The sequence below is a fragment of the Esox lucius genome, chromosome 8 (assembly GCF_011004845.1).
Source record: "Esox lucius isolate fEsoLuc1 chromosome 8, fEsoLuc1.pri, whole genome shotgun sequence".
NCBI classification, from domain to species: domain Eukaryota; kingdom Metazoa; phylum Chordata; class Actinopteri; order Esociformes; family Esocidae; genus Esox; species Esox lucius.
Window position 1 is genome coordinate 29,804,226 of NC_047576.1, and position 23,233 is coordinate 29,827,458.

General features: G+C 40.3%; 1 protein-coding gene across 4 annotated transcripts; it reads left to right on the forward strand.

The window, feature by feature from the left end:
• Positions 1-480: 480 nt before the first annotated feature.
• Positions 481-22,699, forward strand: pomgnt1 (protein O-linked mannose N-acetylglucosaminyltransferase 1 (beta 1,2-)). 4 transcript variants are annotated; one of them, XM_010867735.3, is made up of 22 exons: positions 481-581; positions 7,319-7,513; positions 8,507-8,609; positions 8,720-8,835; positions 9,015-9,080; positions 9,178-9,291; positions 9,947-10,064; positions 10,155-10,253; positions 10,409-10,536; positions 10,922-10,992; positions 11,915-11,990; positions 12,076-12,159; positions 13,158-13,199; positions 13,298-13,356; positions 13,900-13,972; positions 14,450-14,578; positions 15,217-15,342; positions 15,517-15,626; positions 19,294-19,429; positions 20,323-20,432; positions 21,179-21,298; positions 21,793-22,699. In XM_010867735.3, exons 2-21 carry the CDS (start codon positions 7,394-7,396, stop codon positions 21,258-21,260), a joined length of 1,962 nt encoding a protein of 653 aa, XP_010866037.1. In that variant the 5' UTR covers positions 481-581; positions 7,319-7,393; the 3' UTR covers positions 21,261-21,298; positions 21,793-22,699. The 4 variants fall into 4 exon arrangements, with proteins under 4 accessions (XP_010866037.1, XP_010866038.1, XP_019904266.1 ...); XM_010867736.3 differs by having other exon boundaries at positions 22,501-22,699; XM_020048707.2 differs by having other exon boundaries at positions 21,179-22,699.
• Positions 22,700-23,233: the final 534 nt, after the last annotated feature.

Genomic DNA, 23,233 nt, shown 5'->3' on the forward strand with positions numbered 1-23,233 from the left:
CTACAATACATTCACTGCGGCGTATAGAATAGTAATTTTTTTATAGGCCAATATGTATTTCATATCCATTGAGTTGCATTGTGGAAAAAGAGGGTGTGGAAATGTTGTGTTGCTAGATGTAGCACACTGTTCCCCATGATTAGACAGGTTTGTCTTACTCTACACATTCTCCTGGATATTTCCTACACTGCTTTCTCTGTGGAATATTCAGTAGTTTATTAGTTATGAGGCAATATGTATTCCATATTCTGTCATTGGCATTGTCTGAATTTTACCCTTGGAACGTGTTTTAACACCCACTAACACCAACTTTTTATCGAAATTACTCTTAAATATGATCATTTTTGAATTGTTGTCAATGTTTTGAGAGGTACATGTTCTCAAACAATTAATAAACTCAATTTATCTCCGTTTTTAAGTAATTCGTTGGTCTCTTTTATTTTGAAAATTTCCAGATTTTCGTGACCCGGAAGTGTTTCTTTAATGTTGCTCACAAGACACGGATCACAATAAGCAGCTGCCAGTTGTCTTCTAATTACAGAAAATCTACTCAAGCGATTATCCTGCAAATTGCGAGCGGTGTAAGTGTTGCATTATTACTAGTTATATTAATTTAACTTAATTTGTTTTTTTATGAATGATGTGTGTATAGCCAGGCGCCAAACGACGAGAGGAGCTGATTATGTCATAGTTGCAATATATAGCTACTGAGTAGCTGGCTAATAATGAGTACGAAGAACCTGAGATGTTAACTTACATGCTTTGATAGTGTTGTCGTTCATTTGACTGGCTCAAATTGGACTGCTGCTAAACCTTATAAACGGACGTTAGCCATTTGCCAAAACTGTTAGGTAGCTAAACATTTTACATGTGTTTTTGTCAATAACAATGTGAGGAAGAAATTATTTCACAGAATTAAAACACTTGTTGATATGCTTAGTTAACTGGTGAACTGCAGTCTTGCGCTTCTTATTTCAAGCACAAGGTAAATGCAATGTTGAATCAAATACAGGTGAATGGTACCGGCTGTTGGCCATTGGAGGTTACTTGAATATGAATGCAGGTGTGCCGAGTACTCGGACAAAATAAATATGGTTATGTGTAACATCGCTTTCATCCCTTCGTCTCAGTGCTCAACTCCATTTCTTTCTCCAAACAGATTTTGTATTAATTTAAATAATTTGACACCAAGCCATCAAGATGCTTTTTTCATTGACTTTGCTGAGGCTGTATCACTGGCATAGCGTGGTGACTCCATGCCAGGGTGCAAGATGTCCTCACGGGGCCCCACTCCTGGGACCAAAAACCTATGGAGCTATATAGCCATGTGAAGTGGATTCTGTCAAATATTACGCTACCATCTGCCCCCTGATTGTGAAAACACAATAGAAACATAAGATGTAAAATAGAAATACTAAATAATTTTATGGTAGAGGCTAAGCACCCACTGTGGGCCCTGGTGCAACTGCATCTTCTGCCCCCCGATAGTTATGCCACTCCGCTGTATTATATTGGATATTGGTTTTGGCATTTGTTTTACTCTGGGCCAGCTCTGGCCTTTTGCGAGCGAAATGTTAGTTGTACTTGCGTTCTTTAAATTTAATGGCATTGTTTTTTATGTCTGTTTTGATCTAGCTTAAGTTTTGCATGGAAATTACTGGGGGATGAGGAATTCCAATAAATATCTAATATTTATCTAAGTCATTTATTGCTTGGGCTGGCTCCAGTGCCGGCTCCAGGCAGAAGCAACATAAATGGTCGCTTAGGGCCCCTGACTGTTAGGGGGCCTCTGCTAGGGAACCCCCAACCAATATGGGGGAGGGGGAATCAAGTGAGATTTTGCTAAGGGGCCTCCAAAAGGCTAGAGCTGGCACTGGCTGTCTCTCTATGCACACAAATTACTCAATCAGGTAGAATAGGGTCAAGCTAGCGCAATTACAGTGTCCCTGGGTTACATTGGTCTCCCACCACTAAAGTGATTTGATAAACTTTGTGAAAATAACATGTTTATCTATGTAAAAAGTCTTGTCACAGCTAAAAACATGTGATTGATGTACTCCAATCGATTGTGGTACTTACAGTATACATTCTTTCATAGTTTCCCAGTCAGAATAAGCCTAGTCCAAGGCAATTTTATTTTCCTACAGTTGTACTGTTAACGTTTAATTGATTATTTTTGTTTATTTGCTGCGTTCATCCAGGCATTATATAATGTAGACTACCTTTCAAAACGTTGGGGTGATTAAGAGATTTCCTTATTTTCAAAATAAAAGCAATTTTATTTGTCCATTGAAGTAATATAATTGATCAGAAATATAGTGTAGACATTGGTAATATTGTAAATGACTGTTGTAGCTGGAAACAGCAGGTTTTTATGGAATATCTTCATTGGTGTAGAGAGGCCCATTAATAACAACCATCAGTCCTGTGTTCCAATGGCAGGTTGTCTTTGCTAATCCAAGTTTATCATTTTATAAGGATAATTGACCATTAGAAAACACTTTTGCAATCATTTTAGCACTGCTGAAAGCTTTTGTGCTGGTTAAAGAAGACATAAAACTGGCCTTCTTTAGACTAATTGAGTATCTGGAGCATCAGCAATTGTGGATTCGATTACAAGCTCAAAATGGCCAGAAACAAAGGGCTTTCTTCTGAAGCTTGTCAGTCAATTTTTGTTCTGAAAAATAAAGGCTATTCCAAGTGAGAAATTGCCAAGAAACTGAAGATCTCGTACAACGATGTAGTACTACCTTCACAGAACAGCGCAAACTGGCTCTAACCAGAATAGAAGGAAGAGTGGGAGGCCCCGGTGCACAACTGAGCAAAAGGACAAATACATTAGTGTCTAGTTAGAGAAAGAGACCTCACAGGTCCTCAACTGGCAGCTTCATTATATACAGTGAGGGGAAACAATTATTTGATCCCCTACTGATTTTGTACTTTTGCCCACTGACAAAGAAATGATCAGTCTATAATTTGAATGGTAGGTTTATTTGAACAGTGAGATAACAAAAACAAAAAAAACGGAAACACGTCAAACATTTTATAAATTGATTTGCATTTTAATGAGTGAAATAACTCTTTGACCCCTCTGCAAAACATGAATTAGTACTTGGTGGGAAAATGCTTGTTGGCAATCACAGAGGTCAGATGTTTCTTGTAGTTGGCCACCAGGTTTGCACACATCTCAGTAGGGATTATGCCTCACTCTTCTTTGCAGATCCACTCAAAGTCATTAAGGTTTCTAGGCTGACGTTTGGCAACTCGAATCTTCAGCTCCCTCCACAGATTTTCTATGTGATTAAGGTCTGAAGACTGGCTAGGCCACCATTTTCAATGCCTTGGCTGAGGGAAGGAGGTTCTCACCCAAGATTTGATGGTACATGGCCCCGTCCATAGTCCCTTTGATGTGAAGTTGTCCTGTCCCCTTAGCAGAAAAACACCCCCGAAGCATAATGTTTCCACCTCCATGTTTGATGGTGGGGATGGTGTTCTTGGGCTCATAGGCAGTATTCCTCCTCCACCAAACACAGTGAGTTGAGTTGATGCCAAAGAGCTACATTTTGGTCTCATCTGACCACAACACTTTTACCCAGTTCTCCTCTGAATCATTCAGATGTTCATTGGCAAACTTCAGACGGGCCTGTACATGTGCTTTCTTGAGCAGGGGGACCTTGCGGGTGCTGCAGGATTTCAGTCCACACGGCATAGTGTGTTACCAATTGTTTTCTTGGTGACTATGGTCCCAGCTGCCTTAAGATCATTGACAAGATCCTCCTGTGTAGTTCTGGGCTGATTCCTCACCATTCTCATGATCATTGCAACTACAATAGGTGAGATCTTGAATGGAGCCTCAGACCAATGGAGATTAACAGTTAATTTGTGTTTCTTCCATTTGCGAATAATCGCACCAACTTTTGTCACCTTCTCAAGCTGCATGGCGATGGTCTTGTAGCCCATTCCAGCCTTGTGTATGTCTACAATCTTGTCCCTGAGGTCCTTGGACAGCTCTTTGGTCTTGGCCATGGTGGAGAGTTTGGAATCTGATTGCTTCTGTGGACAGGTGTTTTTTATACAAGTAACGAGCTGAGATTAGGAGCACTCCCTTTGAGAGTGTGCTCCTAATCTCAGCTCGTTGCCTGTATAAAAGAGACCTGTGAGCCAGAAATCTTTCTGATTGAGAAGGGGATCATCACTCAAATACTTATCACTCATTAAAATGCAGATGAATTTATTACATTTTTTTAGATGTTTTTCTGGATTTTATGTTTTGTTTTTCTATCTCACTGTTCAAATAAACCTACCATTCAAATTATAGAGTGATAATTTCTTTGTCAGTGGGCAAACGTGCAAAATCAGCAGGGGATCACTGTAGTACTGACAAAACACCAGTCACAATAACCCAAAGCACAGCTCTAAACTATGCAAGAACTATTTAGGGAAAAAGCCGCCAGCTGTTATTCTTTTTATAATGGTGTGGCCCGCAGAGTCGCCAGATCTCAACCCTATTGAGCTGTTGTGGGAGCAGCTTGACCGTATGGTATGTGAGAAGTGCCCATCAAGACAGTCCAACTTGTGGGAGGTGCTTTAAGAATCATGGGTTGAAATATCTTCACAGTACCTCCACAAATGAACAACTTGAATGCTAAAGGTCTTCATATAATTGCTGCAAATGGGGGATTCTTTGATGAAAGCAGTTTGACAGATAGTTATTTAAATTATGAATACTTTTCTAAACTTGTCAATGACTTGTCAATATTTTCTATACATTTTGCTATAAACAAGGACACTTCTAAGTTACCCCAAACTTTTGGACGCTAGTGTACAATTACTGAGGGGAAATTTGGAATTATTTTAAATAATTTATACATTCATTATTAATTTAGCTTCATTTTTATGATTTTCTTTTGTTATTAAAACATAGAAATATTACTCTTGTGATTGTATTAGCATATATTGAAATTGCCAAATTTGCAAGGAGTGTTTCAAGAAGTGACAATAGAAAAGCTTAACTAGGTAGCTAATGCCAACTATGCTTGCTAACTCCATGCTATTAGTGAATACAACACTTTAACCGTCCTTTTTCAAATTTCCAAATCCATTGAAATTCATAGCAAAATAGCAACCCTACCTGAAACTTGTTATAGCCTTTCCTTTCAGTTTATATTTAATTGTTTAGCCAGATAGGCTATTGCCTAAAGTTAGTTTCATCATGTTGGGATTGGCCTACAACAAGCTAATCCTGCCAATTCACATAACATTTTATGATTTTACCCATACAAAAATGCTTGTGTAAACCGGTTGGAAAATGTATCCATTTGTCCCGTCTGTAGTTTTAATTTTAGTGACTATTTATGCGCTACATATGCACTTTCCCATTTTAATTGCTGTAGAATTCACGCAAATGTCTTAACCATGGAGTGTCCATGGAGTGTATTTGAACATAAGATTTAATGTTTTTAAAATGGTGTATGTTCCACCTTAAATCATAATTTAATATTGACACAGTTGTTAATAAGTAATTGTCATTGCATAAGAAGAATTATGGAAATCATAGTGTAGTATGGGGGAATATGGTAAACCCCTTCTAATGCTACTGAGTGGACAGGTAGAAAGAATTATTGCAGAAAATGAGAATCTATGACCCATGTGATAATATGCTGGAAGTTCTTAGAAAAGGTAGCTAATCTTTCATCACAAGCCAAACATTTAAAATATCATATGTTTCACAGCCTACGTTATTCTCAATTCTCCTCAGAAGACAAGGCACGGTGTAGCAACACAGGAACTCAGAGACAGTCTGGTCACTTCGATTTACGTATGTATGTGCCTATATCAGTTCTCATAAGCGCCCATAAGGTGTAGGTCATTTAACACAAACCATACAATAAAAGGGCTTGTGTTCCCGGGTCTAACAGAAAGTTTATTATGCCCAATGACTCAGGGATGACTGAAAGGTCAAATGTTCCTGGGCCTAAACAAACCGCTTTGAGAATTCCAGGAATCAGGGACTCCAAGTCTGGTCGCATAGACTTACTTATGTGTGTGTAATTACTAGTTGCCCTACGAGCTTGAGTATGGAGATGACCGAGGAATGCCGTAGTAATCTATATTCTAAAGTAACACAATTTATTCCAATCAAATCATAAAGTTACAATACCAAACATAGTTACATACCAACACGATTCAGCGTCCTTCCAACTAGTGTAACGGTCTACTAATTATACCGGAAGTATTTAACACACTATAGCACAAAGGTGTGCTAGGAGCTTCTGTTAAAGGGACTCCCAGAACTAAGTCAAAGTTCCCTATTTATCCCAACCTGACAGGCCGATTCCAAACTCCCCATTAGGATCACCTTACCTTGGCCAAAACAATGAAAACAAAGAAACTGGCATTCATGCATTTACATATTCAATTAACACCATCCAAAGCAAGACACATGGTCTTGCAGGATTCTTCATCTGGTAAACATTTACCTGTGACAAATGATACATGTACAGCATTGAAACCTACTGGACACACTTTTCTGTATGGGACACACATTAAAAGGCCCAACATCACTGCAACGGAAGTCATACCTCTACTTTGTTGAATTGTCCATCCTCACACCTGGTTTGTTTGAGCGGATGGGGCTACCTTGGCCCCCACTGTGTATGTCAGCAAATAGGCCCATTGGTGTGATATTAGGATGTCCCACTGAGTTGAGACTCCAGACAACATGGCACCTTCACAAACCTTCCAAGACACATCTTTTATTACACTACAATAGCCCTTCAACATATAAAAATGGCAGTATTGGATTGGTACTCTATATTGGAAGATACTCAAAGTTCAGTACTCAGGAATTGGTTTTAACAATGAAAAGTAGTATCGGGGCATTTGTAATTTGACACACAATCTGATACAAAATGTGTTTTATCAGTTTAGACTTTCCTTATTTGTGCATCCCAACAGTTCACAATCCAACCCCTCTAAGCTTTTTACAATTATTTCCTTACATTCTGGAATTTTCATTTGAATGGAAATTGTGCTGTACTAAACATCTCGTGGTGTAACATGTGGAGTGGGTTGAAGAACGTTGGGCCAAGCCAAACCTTGTAGTACCCACCAAGTGGGAGTGGACACAAAGTCTTTCAAGAATGTACTGTACAAGAAAATTTTTGATACAAACCATTCTGAAAACAGTACATCATTGTTTTTATGTCAAGAATCAAGAGAGTGAAACTGTACAGAATGCTTGTTTTGTTTGCGTCCACTCACCCAATGGAAACTAAAGAAATATACCGCTTATTTATTTTCATTGGATGCTGTGTAGGCATATGCGTTGTTGTGGAAAGACGCTTGGCAGCAGGAGGAGGAGAGGATTTGCAGTCCCGTGCCACAGTCAGGGATGGACACATGGAAACCGAATCCTCGAGCGAAACCATTCATCCCTCGACAACAGCGGAGCCTATACCTCACCTGGAAGTACAAACTGGCAAACAAGCGAGTCATCCGCAGAGTGTGCCAGGTGAGCCCAGCTTGTTTTGCCACTTCAGCTGCTGTCAGTCTGACAGCTGCCAGCTGTATATACTTTTCATTGAGAATATATTGTTTTAACATAGCTCCACAGAAGGATTTAGGCCAGGTTTAATATAATATTGTTTTAACATAGCTCCACAGAAGGATTTAGGCCAGGTTTAATATAATATTGTTTTAACATAGCTCCACAGAAGGATTTAGGCCAGGTTTAATATAATATTGTTTTAACATAGCTCCACAGAAGGATTTAGGCCAGGTTTAATATAATATTGTTTTAACATAGCTCCACAGAAGGATTTAGGCCAGGTTTAATATAATATTGTTTTAACATAGCTCCACAGAAGGATTTAGGCCAGGTTTAATATAATATTGTTTTAACATAGCTCCACAGAAGGATTTAGGCCAGGTTTAATATAATATTGTTTTAACATAGCTCCACAGAAGGATTTAGGCCAGGTTTAATATAATATTGTTTTAACATAGCTCCACAGAAGGATTTAGGCCAGGTTTAATATAATATTGTTTTAACATAGCTCCACAGAAGGATTTAGGCCAGGTTTAATATAATATTGTTTTAACATAGCTCCACAGAAGGATTTTGGCCAGGTTTAATATAATATTGTTTTAACATAGCTCCACGGAAGGATTTAGGCCAGGTTTAATATAATATTGTTTTAACATAGCTCCACAGAAGGATTTAGGCCAGGTTTAATATAATTTTTCAAATGTTTTAAAAATCACACTAACAGAATTGCATATTTCCAAATTACATTATGGTAATGGGTGAATGGATAACGGGTAAATCAGTCATTAAAAACAGGAAACGCATAGTTTAGTGGGAGTCATGAAGAACATTTATGCATTACACTCACCTTTATTTCAACATTGTGATTTTGAAGTATATTTTTGCTACTGGTGGTTCTGCTTTTACCTGTCATCCTGTATGCTTAAGAGGAAACATCTTGTCTTTTTTTTCGTGCAGGCCGGAGCAGTTCTTTTTCTGCTGGTCACAGTCATTGTGAACATCAAACTCATTTTAGACACAAGAAGAGTTGCCAGTGAGGAAGAGGCCGGCCAGGAGGATGGTGAGATGCCGTTCCCCGGTAACATCGGCCTAAAAAGAACATGACGTGAAATTCAAACTCCCGCGCAGCGTTACGCTCAGACTAAGTCGACTGAAATTGTCCCCTTCCAGACGAGGCCCTGCCCAACATGGAGACCCCGCGAAAGCCAGCAGGCGGTAGGAAGGTCCTGGACATCGAGGTGTACTCCAGCCGCTCCAAAGTGTACGTGGCCGTGGATGGCACCACTGTGAGTGGCATTTTCACACGACACTGCTGAGCTGTGCCCACCTATTTACACATCAACCATATTTAAACTGGAACAGTGCTGGAAAAGAGCCAGCACCTGTACTGTCTGGCTGAGTCTTTAGGGTGACTCTGGGATATTACTGTTGATTAGTGTCCTGTTTTGTGTGTCTGTGTCCTCAGGTGTTGGAGGATGATATGCGAGAGCAAGGCAGAGGCATACATGTGATAGTCCTGAACCAGGCTACTGTAAGAAGTCATATTTGACTCTGCATGTAATTGTTTTACCTGTCAGTCTCAAAAATGTTTTTGTAGGACTGAAGCATACGTTTTATTGTGTGCACAGGGCCATGTGATGGCTAAAAGGATATTTGACACATACTCTCCTCATGAAGACGAGGCCATGATCCTCTTCCTCAACATGGTGACACGGGGCAGAGTCCTCATCTTCACAATCAAGGTCAGTCCCTTTTGCTCCTCCCTCCCAGAAATGCCAGACTGATCTGTGGAAAACAGACACTACTAGGCTCATTTTGGTCTGTGCAGCTGTAAAGTTATTGTAGTTAAATGTTCCTGTCAGCCTCTTGTAATTTCAACTCCTCAAGGTCAGTCAAAATGGATGGAAAGTATGAATATTGACATGTCGTCTCAATATGTGGATAATATCAAAGGGCCAGTGTGTCTTTGCCCGTTTTTTTCCCCCTTATATTGTATTTTGCACATTTCTGCCAATTTCTTGTTTATGGGTAAACTGAATTTTCAAATGACCACATAAATATTTTAAGAACACTTAGGTAATACATCTTTAATTGATGAAACATACTTTTGAGCAACATCACATCCACAATGGTGAATTTTCCTCTTAAATAATTCCCCCCAAAATACCTGTTAATTTCCATCACATCCATAATCCAAGTTTTATGGTTCTCCTAAATATGTAACATTGCTTACAATTTTGTTTCTACATTTTCTGCCTTACACAAATTGTGATTTCTGTGAGGCAATTTCTTTCAGATTTTGGGCATGAACACATGGTAGCTATAAATTGTATCCTTGGTCAGCAGTGTTGGCTAATCATCATTTAGACTAAAGAGAGTATGTGTTGTGTTGTGTAGGATGAGGGGACATTTCACCTGAAAGAGTCTGCTAAGAACCTGCTGAAGGGGTTGGGCAGCCAGGCAGGCCTTAACCTCAGCTGGCGAGACATGTGGACCCTTGTGGTGAAGAAAGGAGGTGCCCACACAGTTTCTGCCTTTATATGTGTTATGGAACATGGCTGTGTTGAGGCTGAGGTATTGTAGAATTGCAACTCTTTATTTTCAGGTCAGGTGTATGGTGAGAAACACTCCAAGTCGCCAGCCCTGTCCACCTGGGGAGACCCTGTCCTCCTGAAGACTGAGGTGCAGCTCACTGCTTCTGAAGGTAGCCACCTCCTTCCCACCAGACATTTGGCTCCATGATCAACAATGACCGAACAGCCTTTACATGCAGCTATGAAGTGGTTGTAGGTGCCACCGTTTCACCCACCATGTGGTCTCCATCTTCATGTAATGTGATCCGTTTCTCCTCCCCTGCAGATGCTGAGTGCCACTGGGCCGACACTGACCTGAACAGGCGGAGGAAGCTCTTTTGCAGTAAGGTGGAGGGCTATGGCAGCATCTGTAGCTGCAAGGACCCAGCCCCCATTGAGTTCAACCCAGACCCAGTAAGACCTGTGGCCGGCCCATATTGCCCAAAAGGAGTGTATTATTTTTGACTATAAATTATTTTTAATCTCAATGTTTCTTGTTTTGCTCTTTAATGGCTACATATTTCCATACTCAGATAAACAAATGGACAATGCCACATTGTTTGTCAAATACATCTGCTAATGTTTAACTAATGCTGTGCCAGTAAATGAACGGACATACTGTGTGGTGCAGCAATGTTTTGCCTATAAAGCAACATGCATGTAGAAACATTTGTTCAACGTAAACATTTGGAATATTTCTCTAAAAAGGAATCCGCTCAGACCTGGTATTACACACATTGCAACCTGTTCCCTGTTTAACCTGAGGTCCTGTGGACTATTAAACTCAATTGTTTTCTAGCTCCCGACTAACAACGTCTTCAATGTTCCTGTGGCTGTCATCGCTGGGAACAGACCAAACTATCTGTACAGGTGAGACTGGTGAGGACAGGTGGTAACATTTATTACAGGTTCAAATAGTATTCAGACCAGAAACATGTTTTCTCAGTGGTTTTAAATAGTCTTTGTCTGGTTCATGTGATCTGCTTGTGTTTGTGTCTTGATTTGGAATTGATTTTGGAAAAGTCCTATCTACCTATGTTGGCCTCTCCTGGTCTTTGATTTTATTTTGATTTCTCTAAACACCCCACTTTGTACACTGCCTCCAACTGCCCGGTAAGTTAGGGTTATTCTGACTAATCTCCCTCTTTAATTCATCAAAAACGTCTTGATTCTAGCCCATACCATTGAAAGGATGATGCTATCAGTTCTAGGTTTTTTAAATTTTCTATTTTGTCAGGGGGACTTTTTATAAAGCATATTGTAACAGCAGTTTAATAGACTAGTCTCTCCATTTGTTATGGCAATAGCATGTTTTATCATAACCATGGCCAGGGTTGATTTATGTATTTATTCCTCTAAACAAAACTTTTTTTTCATAATAGTTTATTTTGATCAAATTTAAAGTAGCTGACAAGGTTTTGCAACTCAAGTCAGTTTGGTGAAATAAATGGACCCCTTGTAACCAATATCATATGCATATATATGAACTTTTGGTGTCACAGAGAAATTGACATCAAACAATTCACTTTTCATTTTACAAAGTTCCTCTTGCTATTACACTGTCTGACTTGAGAAAAACGTGTTCTTTGACTGGAGAAACAGCAGTTCTTGGAGATTTGAACTCTTGGATCATGACCAAAGCTCTTGAACTCTGACTTCGGCCAAGACTTGACTCATGATTTGACCTTTGGTGACCTTTGGGATTTGAAGCCAGATGTCGGTCCGTAATGTAAGCCAATGAGCCACTGTCTTGTCAGGATGATGACGACTGCCGCTTTCTTCTCCACGTTAGGATGCTGAGATCTCTGCTGTCAGCCCAGGGGGTCAATCCACAGATGGTCACGGTCTTCATCGATGGATACTACGAGGTACAGAGTTCCTCTGTCGTCTTCATCTCCTCCTAAACCATCGTCACGTTGTGGTGTTTCTTTGACTCTGTGTCTGTCCATGCAGGAGCCCATGGATGTGGTGGAGCTGTTTGGACTCAAGGGAGTTCAACACACTCCAATCAGCATCAAGAATGCCAGAGTATCACAGGTAAGTTGTCTGTTACTGCATTCCAAACAGCCACTTCATATTAGATGCAACTTATTTTGTCTATGAGACTGACCATTTCAGAGCAATATTATAAGGACGGGTTTATATTGTATGAGCTCTTGGCAAACAAGTCTTGTGTTAATGTGGATTAAGATTATGAAATAATCTTGAACCAGGAATGCGAAGAGGGAAAGTCTTATTGATGACCAAGCTATTCTTGTATCCTGTCATGAAGCAAGCTATTGTCTTCAAACAGGCTTTGTTCCCTCTCAGATTCAGCTGTCCTGTTAGACTGAAGTCTGTGACCAGTCTATACTGGTAGATTGCTAAAAACTATGCAGTTGTTTGTGAAAAAAAATATAACTCTTTATCTGGATTCCTCTCATTCTGTGGTAATTTCTGCAACCGCAGAGTTTGATTTTCCCCACACACTTTGATTTGAGTTTTGGCCAAGAAACATGAAATGTTTCCTACATCGTAGCTGGGTGACTTTAATGCTCCCATTGTAGTTTTTGCTTCTTTCTTGCCAATGATCTTTCAGTGATTCATTTACTTTTCTCTAGAAAATGTGACAGCAACTAATGGTTCATAGTTGGAGGCCAATGGTAATGTTATTGTGCCCTTGTTAGTGATTTTTCATCTGTTTAAAATTTTATGTCGTTCAAATTAGTGTTTTTTTATCAATGTTAACACCAGTGATATTAAATTAAGGGACTGCTATTTCCTGTAAATTATTCATAATATTTATGATTAACTTATGGTAACTATTGTACTTTCTTGCACGTCTTGAAAATGCCAGTATTAATTCAAACACCTTTAATAGGATTATGCAAACCAAGATACGTTTATCTAATGTTAAATGTTCTCTTTTGCTATGTAAACAAGCTCAAAGATTCCTTGTAGTTGAATCTGTGTTACAGTTGTTCTTGTAGGAGGCAGAACTCCAGTGTTAAAATGTATGAGACAGGAATACTAATCTTTCTACACTCTTTCCATAGCACTACAAGGCCAGTCTCACTGCAACATTTAACCTACACCCAGTGAGTATTTCCATCACACTATACATATCTAGGCAACATTTTCTGTCCACCTCATCTAGAGAAATTGTTATGGTGTGGTTGCTTTGTGATATTTGCAGGATGCCAACTTTGCCATTGTCCTGGAAGAGGATTTGGATATATCCATAGATTTCTTCAGGTGATGTCTATTTCCTCTTTGGGGGAGGATTTTAACTAAGGCATGTATAGAAATGTAAAATATGTATTGAAGGTTTTCAAAAATGACAGTGTATCAACCTCAGAAAAAAATTTCAATGGAAGATTGTCAGTAAGCTGAATGTCAGCAAGTTTTTTCTGTACATTTGAGTAGATTATCATTAATGACCAGCAGGGGGCAGTAGATCTCCATGCTTCCTGTTGTCAATGTCTCACTGGGACAGTGTTCTTGGTGTACTCCAACTCTTGAGCCTTCAATGTATATACCGTTGAACGTGTTCTGTTTCTCCAGCCGTGCTCTGTGTTCACTAATGACCAAGGGCTTGCCAACTAAATCAAAGATGTTTATGCATAAAGACCAGGAAGAGCGTGTAGAGATGTTCGACTGTCATGCAGGAAGGGAATAGATTTTTTGGTAGGATGTCATAGACCTGGGATTGAATTTAACTTTATTGATCTCCAGCATGTAACAAAGATATCCTGGTGCGTTTGCGGTGGTGACTTGTTGTTTATTGTTCCTGTCCAGTTTCCTAAGCCAGACCGTCCATCTGCTCAATGAAGACGACAGCTTGTACTGCATCTCTGCCTGGAATGACCAGGTCAGTGCCCCCCCCCCCCCCAAGTTTCCACGCATGAAAATGTTCCCTTTGCTGCTGTAGTGTGCGGTTTATGGTTCTTGTTGGCTACGTCCTTTTATGTGTATTTACTGTATATATTTCCTGAATCCAAACGGTGTTCTGTGCCCCTCTGTTTACAAAACCCCCTGAAAGTCTAATGACTTCAGCGATGGTCCTTGGCTCAGTATGCTTGTAGCTGAAGTGATGTATCCAGTGCTGTATGTTCACATCTCTGTCTCAACCTTTAGGCATCTACTGTACACAGCTGACATGCAGCTATGTTGAATAACATGTGTGGCCTCTAATTTACAGGGTGTATTTATTGGCATAGGCATATACGCTTTACTACTACTGTGTTCTCAACCGGTTATATTGCCAGAACGGTTTAGTGGATTGTCGCGGCTGACTTTCACCTTTGTGTTTATGTATAGTGTGATATGTTTTACCGCTACCATTCAGGGTTATGAGCACACAGCAGAGGACCCAGCCCTGCTCTACAGAGTGGAGAGTATGCCTGGCCTGGGCTGGGTGCTAAAGAAGAGCCTCTACAAGGATGAACTGGAGCCAAAGTGGCCCACGCCTGAGAAGGTAGCTATAGACTGAACTGGATGTCGCTTCGTGGTTCCCAGAAAACCTAGCCCAAAACATGAGTGCGACGCTTTGCATTATTTCACCGTTAATATCTTCCATAGGGAATAGCTTTCTTTTTACTTAACTGTAAATATGTCGCAGAGGGGGTGTTAGTCTCCATGAAACACAGACCTTATTTAAAGTTGCTCTAAACATCCACTATTGATGAAGTGAATGGTGGAATAACGCAAAGAGCCACATGTTTTGCTGCCAGATTTTATGGGCAGGGCCGGCCCTCCAATTAGACAAGATTATGTAGCCGCCATTGGCGTCACTTGAACTTGAGGTGGCATTTTGACAATTGGCTACCGCCCTCCGGCGCCCCTGATCGGCTGCATTTTGTTTTTCCTTGCCTAAGGCGGCGGAACATCCAGGGGCCGTCCTGTTTATGGGGATTATGACTCATACTGTTTCAGTTAATTGGTGTGTGCGTGCTGGCGTGCAGGGCACACTCACACTTGTTTCCCTACCTTTGCAGATCTCCTGACAGTAAATGAAACATGGTGAATAGTCATGACTTTCTACATGATTTTGTTGACCTATGTGTTTTATTTTTTAAATGGAGGTATTTTGTTCTGTGTGTGTGACGTGTGTAGCTGTGGGACTGGGACATGTGGATGAGAATGCCCGAACAGAGGAAAGGCAGAGAGTGTATCATCCCTGACGTGTCCCGCTCCTATCACTTTGGCATCATTGGACTCAACATGAATGGCTACTTCCACGTAAGGCCCTCATGGTGAAAACCCCCTGTATTCCACCCACACCGTCTACTCAGGCTAGTGTATGCGTATGCTTTTAAGTCAACTTAATTTAAGTCAACTTCAAAAGGTCCACCTCGCCGTTCCGTGGTGGACCTTTCATTGTACCTGAGTGTTTCTTCCTCATGTCCCCTTTAGGAAGTGTATTTCAAGAAGCACAGACTCAACACGGTTCCTAATGTCCAGCTGAAGAATGTAGATGGCTTGAAAAAAGATGCCTATGAGCTGGAGATCCAGAACTTATTGAAGTGAGTGAGCCTGTTATACCAAAATATATTTTCTGTGTGTTCTAATAAGGTCTGGAAAATGGTAGCCCCGTCCAACTGGTTAGTTTCCCAACTCTGATGTCACAGATGTAAAAAAGAGAAAAAAAAGAGAACGTAATGTCTTATTTTTAGACAACTGCTATTTTGAAAAGTGAATGGTGTTAACAACACTGCAAAGACCATAGCAAAAAGAGAGAAAAGCAAAGACTGGGGTAACTTTAATATTATCAACAAAATGTTCTGAATAACACAGGCACTCCCTGAGGGTTGGTATGGTGATAAATCTGTCCCTGAGCAAGACCGTTGACCCTAATTGCTTTAAATGAAGTGTTCTCAGTCAAATGAAATTTACATTACAGTTAAAATAAGGGTAAAAATGTATTTAAAGTAATAATATTTCAGCGCTGTTCTCATTATTTCTAATAAGGATGACTCTAAGGTGTGTGTGTGTGTGTGTGTGTGTGTGTGTTATACTTTCTTAGGGGATTTATTGAAATTATCTGCAACTAGACTGTAACATTACTACATGTTGGCTATGTGAAAATTACCTAATTGACTTGACAACCGGCAGTATATACACTGCAAATTATGTTGTGTTTCCCTGCGATAAGACAGGTGCCATACAGCAGTGGCAGGAATGGCTACAAGTCTAGTGAACCTAATTAGAATCCACAAATCTTTAAAATGTGGTTGAGCATGGCTCTGTTTGGCTACTCAAATTATTGTTGGTGACCAAACCTGCACAGGTAGCAAACAGGAGTGATTGTTTGAAGCAATTGTTTGACCATCTGTTAAAGACATAGTTAATGGTTGTCAGCCGCACCACAGGTTAATACATGAAGAATACCGACACCTTTACTAGGCTAATACTAAATAAATAGGCATTCTATATGTAACTCTATTAGCGTGCATTCCCCTACATCAAGCTGCTTTTTAGTGTCCTTGACCTCCATTTAACTGTTACAAAATAAAACTGTATAACAGGGTTGTTGTAAACTGTTGGCAATTTGTTTGGCTGTTCTATGTTACCCTATGATGATCAGTCACAAGTGCATGCATGAGGCATGTGAGAAGAGCATGGCAGGGAAGACCCATTTAGATAACTATTTTGTCCGACAGCGTAAGCGGTCGTGGCCAAGAAGAGTGAATGTCTTTTACTGACTGAGTGATTGACAGACATCCCCTTGTTAAATAGCACTGTTAGAGATGTGGACTGCTATGCAGGCGACCTGTGTTCAAGCCTCGCCACAGTCAAAACAAATTATGCATTAGGATTTGTTCGGGATAGACAAAAACTTTGCTGACTACAACCTTCAGTAGCTACATTATAGTAAGCCTAAAATAAAATATGTTTAAATGGTGACTATTACTGGTGGATTTTCGAAGTACACATCCGTGCTTTTTGAGTAATATAGATCATAACCCCTTGCGCAGTAAAACTGGAGGGGTTTCCACAATTATTTAGTCTTTTCACTTTACGAAAATGTCAGTTATTGTCACCTATATTGACAGTTATCGTCACCTATATTGATAGTTCTTGTATCAATGTCATTCACAAATCAAATTCAAATGTTATTGTATGGACCACCATCTACGGTAATCTTTGTACAAAAGTACACTTTAGTTCCGTTAATAAATGTTCTGTTGTCCACGCCATTTCAGCAAAAGTGTAATGGCTGAGGTAAAAGTTGCATTCCCTTTGTTTAAATAGCATGACTGCTAAAGACACACTCTGTAACATAGAAAACTGCAGATCAAAACCAGCCAGAGACGACAACATTCATCCCCCTCCTAATCGCTGGCTGGCTGAACTAGGCTTGGCTGGTTCCTTTTCTGGTTTGCTGTCAACAAAGTAGGGATTTAATTAGCGAGCATTTTGGTCCGAGGAACAACTAGTAAACAAGTTGATAACTGAACCCAAGACAGCACTATTTGCATTACAGTTCTTCCTCTGCCTGCTCCTGCTGCTGATCGGGATGTTTGCCAGACAAACCGAATAAATACACTGAACAAAATTATAAACGCAACACTTTTTTGTTTTTGCCCCCATTTATCATGAGCTTAACTCAAAGATCTAAGACTTTCTCTATGTACACAAAAGGTCTATTTCTCTCATTGTTCACAAATCTGTCTAAATCTTCGTGAGCATTTCTTTGCCGAGATAATTCATCCACCTCACAGGTGTGGCATATCAAGATGCTGATTAGACAGCATGATTATTGCACAGGTGTGCCTTAGTCTGGCCACAATAAAAGGCCACTCTAAAATGTGCAGTTCCACCACACAGCACAATGCCACAGATGTCAAGTTTTGAGGGAGCATGCATTTGGCATGCTGACTGCAGGTATGTCCACCAGAGCTGTTGCCCGTGAATTGAATGTTCATTTCTCTACCATAAGCTGTCTCCAAGTTTGGCAGTATATCCAACCGGCCTCACAACCGCAGACCACATGTAACCACACCAGCCCAGGACCTCCACATCCAGCATCTTCACCTCCAAGATCGTCTCAGACCAGCCACCCGGACAGCTGCTGCAACAATTGGTTTGCATAACCAAAGAATTTCTGCACAAACTGTCAGAAACCGTCTCGGGGAAGCTCAGCTGCATGCTCGTCGTCCTCAACGGGGTCTCGACCTGACTGCAGTTCATCGTCTTAACCGACTTGAGTGGGCAAATGCTCACATTCGATGGCGTCTGGCACTTTGGAGAGGTGTTCTCTTCACGGATGAATCCCGGTTTTCACTGTACAGGGCAGATGGCAGACCGCATGTATGGCCTCATGTGGGTGAGTGGTTTTCTGATGTCAACGTTGTGGATTGAGTGGCCCATGGTGGCAGTGGGATGGCGTGTGTTATGGGCAACAAACACAGGTGCATTTTATTGATGGCATTTTAAATGCACAGAGATTCCGTGACGAAATCCTGAGGACCACGTTGCAGCATGATAATGCACTGCCCCATGTTGCAAGGATCTGTACACAATTCCTGGAAGCTGAAAACATCCCTGTTCTTGCATGGCCAGCATAATCACCGAACATGTCACCCATTGAGCATGTTTGGGATGCTCTGGATCGGCGTATACAACAGCGTATTCCAGGTCCTGTCAATATCCAGCAACTTCGCACAGCCATTGAAGAGGAGTGGACCAACATTCCAGGCCACAATCAACAACCTGATCAACTCTATGCGATTGAGATGTGTTGCACTGCGTGAGGCAAATGGTGGTCGCACCAGATACTGACTGGTTTTCAGACTCCCCCAAACTCCCCTGGACCCCCCAAATACTGTGAAACTGCACATTTTAGAGTGGCCTTTTATTGTGGCCAGTGCAATAATCATACTGTCTAATCAGCATCTTGATATGCCACACCTGTAAGGCGGATGGATTATCTCGGCAAAGAAGTGCTCATTAACACAGATTTAGACAGATTTGTGAACAATATTTGAGAGAAATAGGCCTTTTGTGTACATAAAGTCTGAGATCTTTGAGTTCAGCTCATGATAAATGGGGACAAAAACAAAAGTGTTGCATTTATAATTTTGTTCAGTGTAGTTTAAAACAGACCATGAATTCATCAGGTCCATGGTGAAGTTGCATATGTCTGTGGTTGTGTGGTTCTTATGTGTGTTTTTTCTGTGTTGTACTCAGGGAGGCCGAGGTGCTGGATCACACTAAGAACCCATGTGAGGACGTATTCATTCCTGATACTGAGGGGAAGACCTACATCATGTACATCAAGATGGAGCTGGAGACTGATACATCCACCTGGACGGAGCTCGCCAAGGTGAGGGAGGAAAATGCAGGGGAGGAGTGGTAGGGGGGAGTAGAGATGAAAAGCTGCTAGAATTTCACCTTTAAATGCAGGTCAGATATTATTTAATTCCTAATAATAATTGACAGATACTTTTCTTCATTTAGAACGTTTCACACTTAGTCATCATTAAATGCAATTGGATTCATATCAACTCTGTCAGAACACAAGACATTCGGTTTTAAACTGTATTGTGTAGCAAGTGTTTAAAGGCTTCATCTTAAAAATCACAAAATGTTATGCCCTCCAGAATTATTGTCCCCTCTTGGTTTAGGAACATATTTGGAAATAAAAATGGCAATACATTTTTTCTATTCTACCTGGTAGTTAATAAGGTCTAGATCAGTCACTGATTAGAGGGCTAGAATAAACTAGAAGTAATCTGCATCTCAATTAATGGAATTTAGAACTGATTTACAGTATAGCTAAATTTGCATATTCTTAAGTAATGTAGAATTTCAGGATCTGACAGCTGACCACATTTCAGTAATCAGAATTTGGTGATAAATATTGTTTAAAGTAAAATAACTTTCATTATATATTTTTTTTGTTTTTCTTATCAGTTTTTAGAAATGTAAAAAACCTTTTGAGAGAGTTTGACATTTCTTTGCTGAGAAGGGCATTGCAAAGCACAAGTGCTGACATCTGTATTTTTGTTCAACATTTCTGTGTATTTATATATTAATATAAACATTCCTTCAAAATATTATCTTTTTCCTCCTGGACAAGGGTTGTTCTCACATTTCAACGATCCCTGAAGTAATGTTATCTGGCCATCAAAATAATTGTTCTGGATTTAGTCAAAAAGAGAGGTTTTGCCTTTTTGTTTTGTGTGTTTTCTCTGAAGAGTGTGTTGTTGTCCTCAGTGCCTCCATGTGTGGGATCTGGATGTGAGAGGGTACCACAATGGCCTGTGGAGGCTCTTCAGGAAGAGGAACCATGTCCTAGTGGTAGCTGTGCCTATCTCACCATACTCGTGAGTTATTCTACACTGCTCAAAAATATTAAGGGAACATGTAATCATCACAGTATATAACACCAAGTCAATTAAACTCCAGGGATATTGATCTGTCCAGTTAGGAAGCGTAAGCGATTGTGAATCAATGTCACCTGTTTTGGTTCAAATGAAAGTGACAACAGGTGCACTGGAGAGGCAACAGCAAGACAACACCCAAAAAGGGAATGTTTTTTTCAGGTGGTGTTCTTAGACACTTGCCCTCCTTATCCTTCCTGACTGATTGTTCTCTAGTATTTCTAGTGTTCTTGTCACAACTTATAGCAAAAGACGGAACCTGCAGCCCATTCTGGTTGCACAGGTAGTTCAGCTCCTCCAGGATGGCACATCCATATTTGCCGTCGGCAGAAGGTTAGGGAGATGAATGGGCTAAAAAAAAAGACCTAAGTGCCCCCCTTTACTCAGACTGATGGAGGCTTAAACAGTTGAATTTCTGTGCAACGACTTCAGTTATTCATAGAATTTCTGCTGGCTGAATGCATTCCTCTTTTAACATGTTGGGGTTGCAAATACAGTTGTTTTCTAACAAGGTCGCAGACCCAAAGACTTTGGGATCACCTTTATTAAGGTCCCGTTGTACATTTTGTTACGATACAATAAAATCAAAATCAGTATTCTTTTACAACCAACTGAATGTAAGCAGAACCGAATGTTTCTGCTATTTTTCTTCTCTCTCTCAATATATACATTTCTCTCATTGCCTTCAGCGTGAAGAAGCCAGTGAACGTTACACCCATCCACCTCGAGCCTCCACCCAAAGAAGAGGGAGCTCCTGCTGAGCAGCTGTAGCGCAGCATCTCTGCACACCTTCACAATGCGGTCCACTGGTATGGAGGTCATTCTTACAGTGGCAGGTGGTGTCTGGGAGCCATTGTCTTTACACTGTACCAGTGTGTGGTGCCGTAGTGTTCCCACCTACCTATAGAGGAAGCTACGGAATCAGATTCCCAAGTCACACATGACACCAGCTCTGTTTCTTTACTCTGCAAAAACGTCAGGCAAGGCATTTCTTTGAAACCGGCTTCAAAATAGAGCATTGTAAATTGGCTAACACGAAACACTGTCCAGCCTGGCCAAAAAGCCATTGACGCTACCCTAGTACCAACGAACAGCAGGAATTTGATTTGTTGGTGGAGGTCAAACACTGACTGAACTAACCAGTGATCTATTTCTGTCTTTGGTCTTTTACTGAAGGGCGGACTGGGTCAAGTAGGTTTTGGACAAAGTGTGAGGTTAATTGTGTTAAGCGGTGGTAACAGGATTTCATCTTGAACATTTACCTATATATATGCCCCTGACCTTTCACTGGTGCACTCTTCAGGAAGGGTAAGGTGGCTGACCGCTGTATAAAAGGCATCTGCTAACTGCGGTAGGATGCCAGAAGAAAATGGAAGGATGGATGGAGGTTGCTCAACCATTGAATCGTTGAACACAGTGACTTCTGGCAAAATATCCCCACCCATTAAACTGCTGACTGTTTCGTCCATGTACATTAACATATGTCTATTTATTTTGCCTATATTAACCAACAAATGGTTAATTTTGTTTTTAAACTTTTATTAAAATAAATATAAAAAATAAAGTCTAATATTGTACACACATCTGATATAATATTATGCATATATTTTTTTGGATGAAAACATTTGATTCTTTTTTTTTGGCAATAACCTTTCGGACTGAATAGCGAAGGATGTTGTCTGTCTGTATTATAAAATGGTGTTGAATGCTAAAAGAGCTCGGGGTCAAAAGCAGTGGCCTGTAAGGGATAGTTTTCATTTGGGATGTAGTTAGGGAAAGATGTTGACACCAGGCCTTGAACACTACAGTCTAAGTATTTCAAAAAGAACCTGATTGCGTTTGTTCATCTAATGTTGGATATATAAGTATCTACAGTGGGGTTCAATGGGGAAGACATGTTTTGTAAAAGCAGTTATACTGTACATCTTTGTTTCCAGAGGTATATGTGTGTTTCCCCTGTAGTACTGATAAAACAGTGTTCTTTAAGTCAAACACTTGTTTTGTTTTATAGTATTACAGTCAACTTCAGGACAACCGAACACATGCATGTGCCCAACAGAACAATGGACAATTTGATGGTAAGAACTTTAGGCATCTAATTTCAGAGTGCTCATGTGTTAACATTTTGGTTTGTTTATTTGATAATAGTCCTTAGACACATTTCTGGTATACACTATGAAAATGAATAAAGATGTTTTTTGTTTTTTTTATAGTTGTGAATTTTTTTTCTTTTCTGTCTGTATTATGGATGGGGCACTGAGAAAATCCTTAGCTTTGTGATTACCATAAGTATGCGAATAATAATGGAGGTGAATCTTCCGCCGGCATGTTTGGACGATGCTTAACAACATTGAGTTATTACTACTAGAATATTCATAATACATTTCCCCGTTCTTGGGACAGGTTGTTTGCTCCAATTCTGTCTCAATTTCCCAGGGGATGTTGTCAGTTAAACCGATGCAGAGGGGAAGGGTGCGGCCTAGGGAAATGTATTCAAATCTCCTGTATGCTCAATTTCCATAACCGTAGTGGTTGACCAAGGACAAATGTCAAAGATGCCATAATGGCATTGCCAAGTCGGAGCTGGAGCAGTTTGCTTAGGTGCTTGTTAACTCGCATGTCAATGTATGCAATGTGTATGCTTTGCTCAAGAGAAATATCCTTAAAAAAAAAAGAATGAAATTGGGTTTTATATCCACTGAAAATGTCACGGGGACATTGAGCCTCCCTGCATAAAGGTTCCC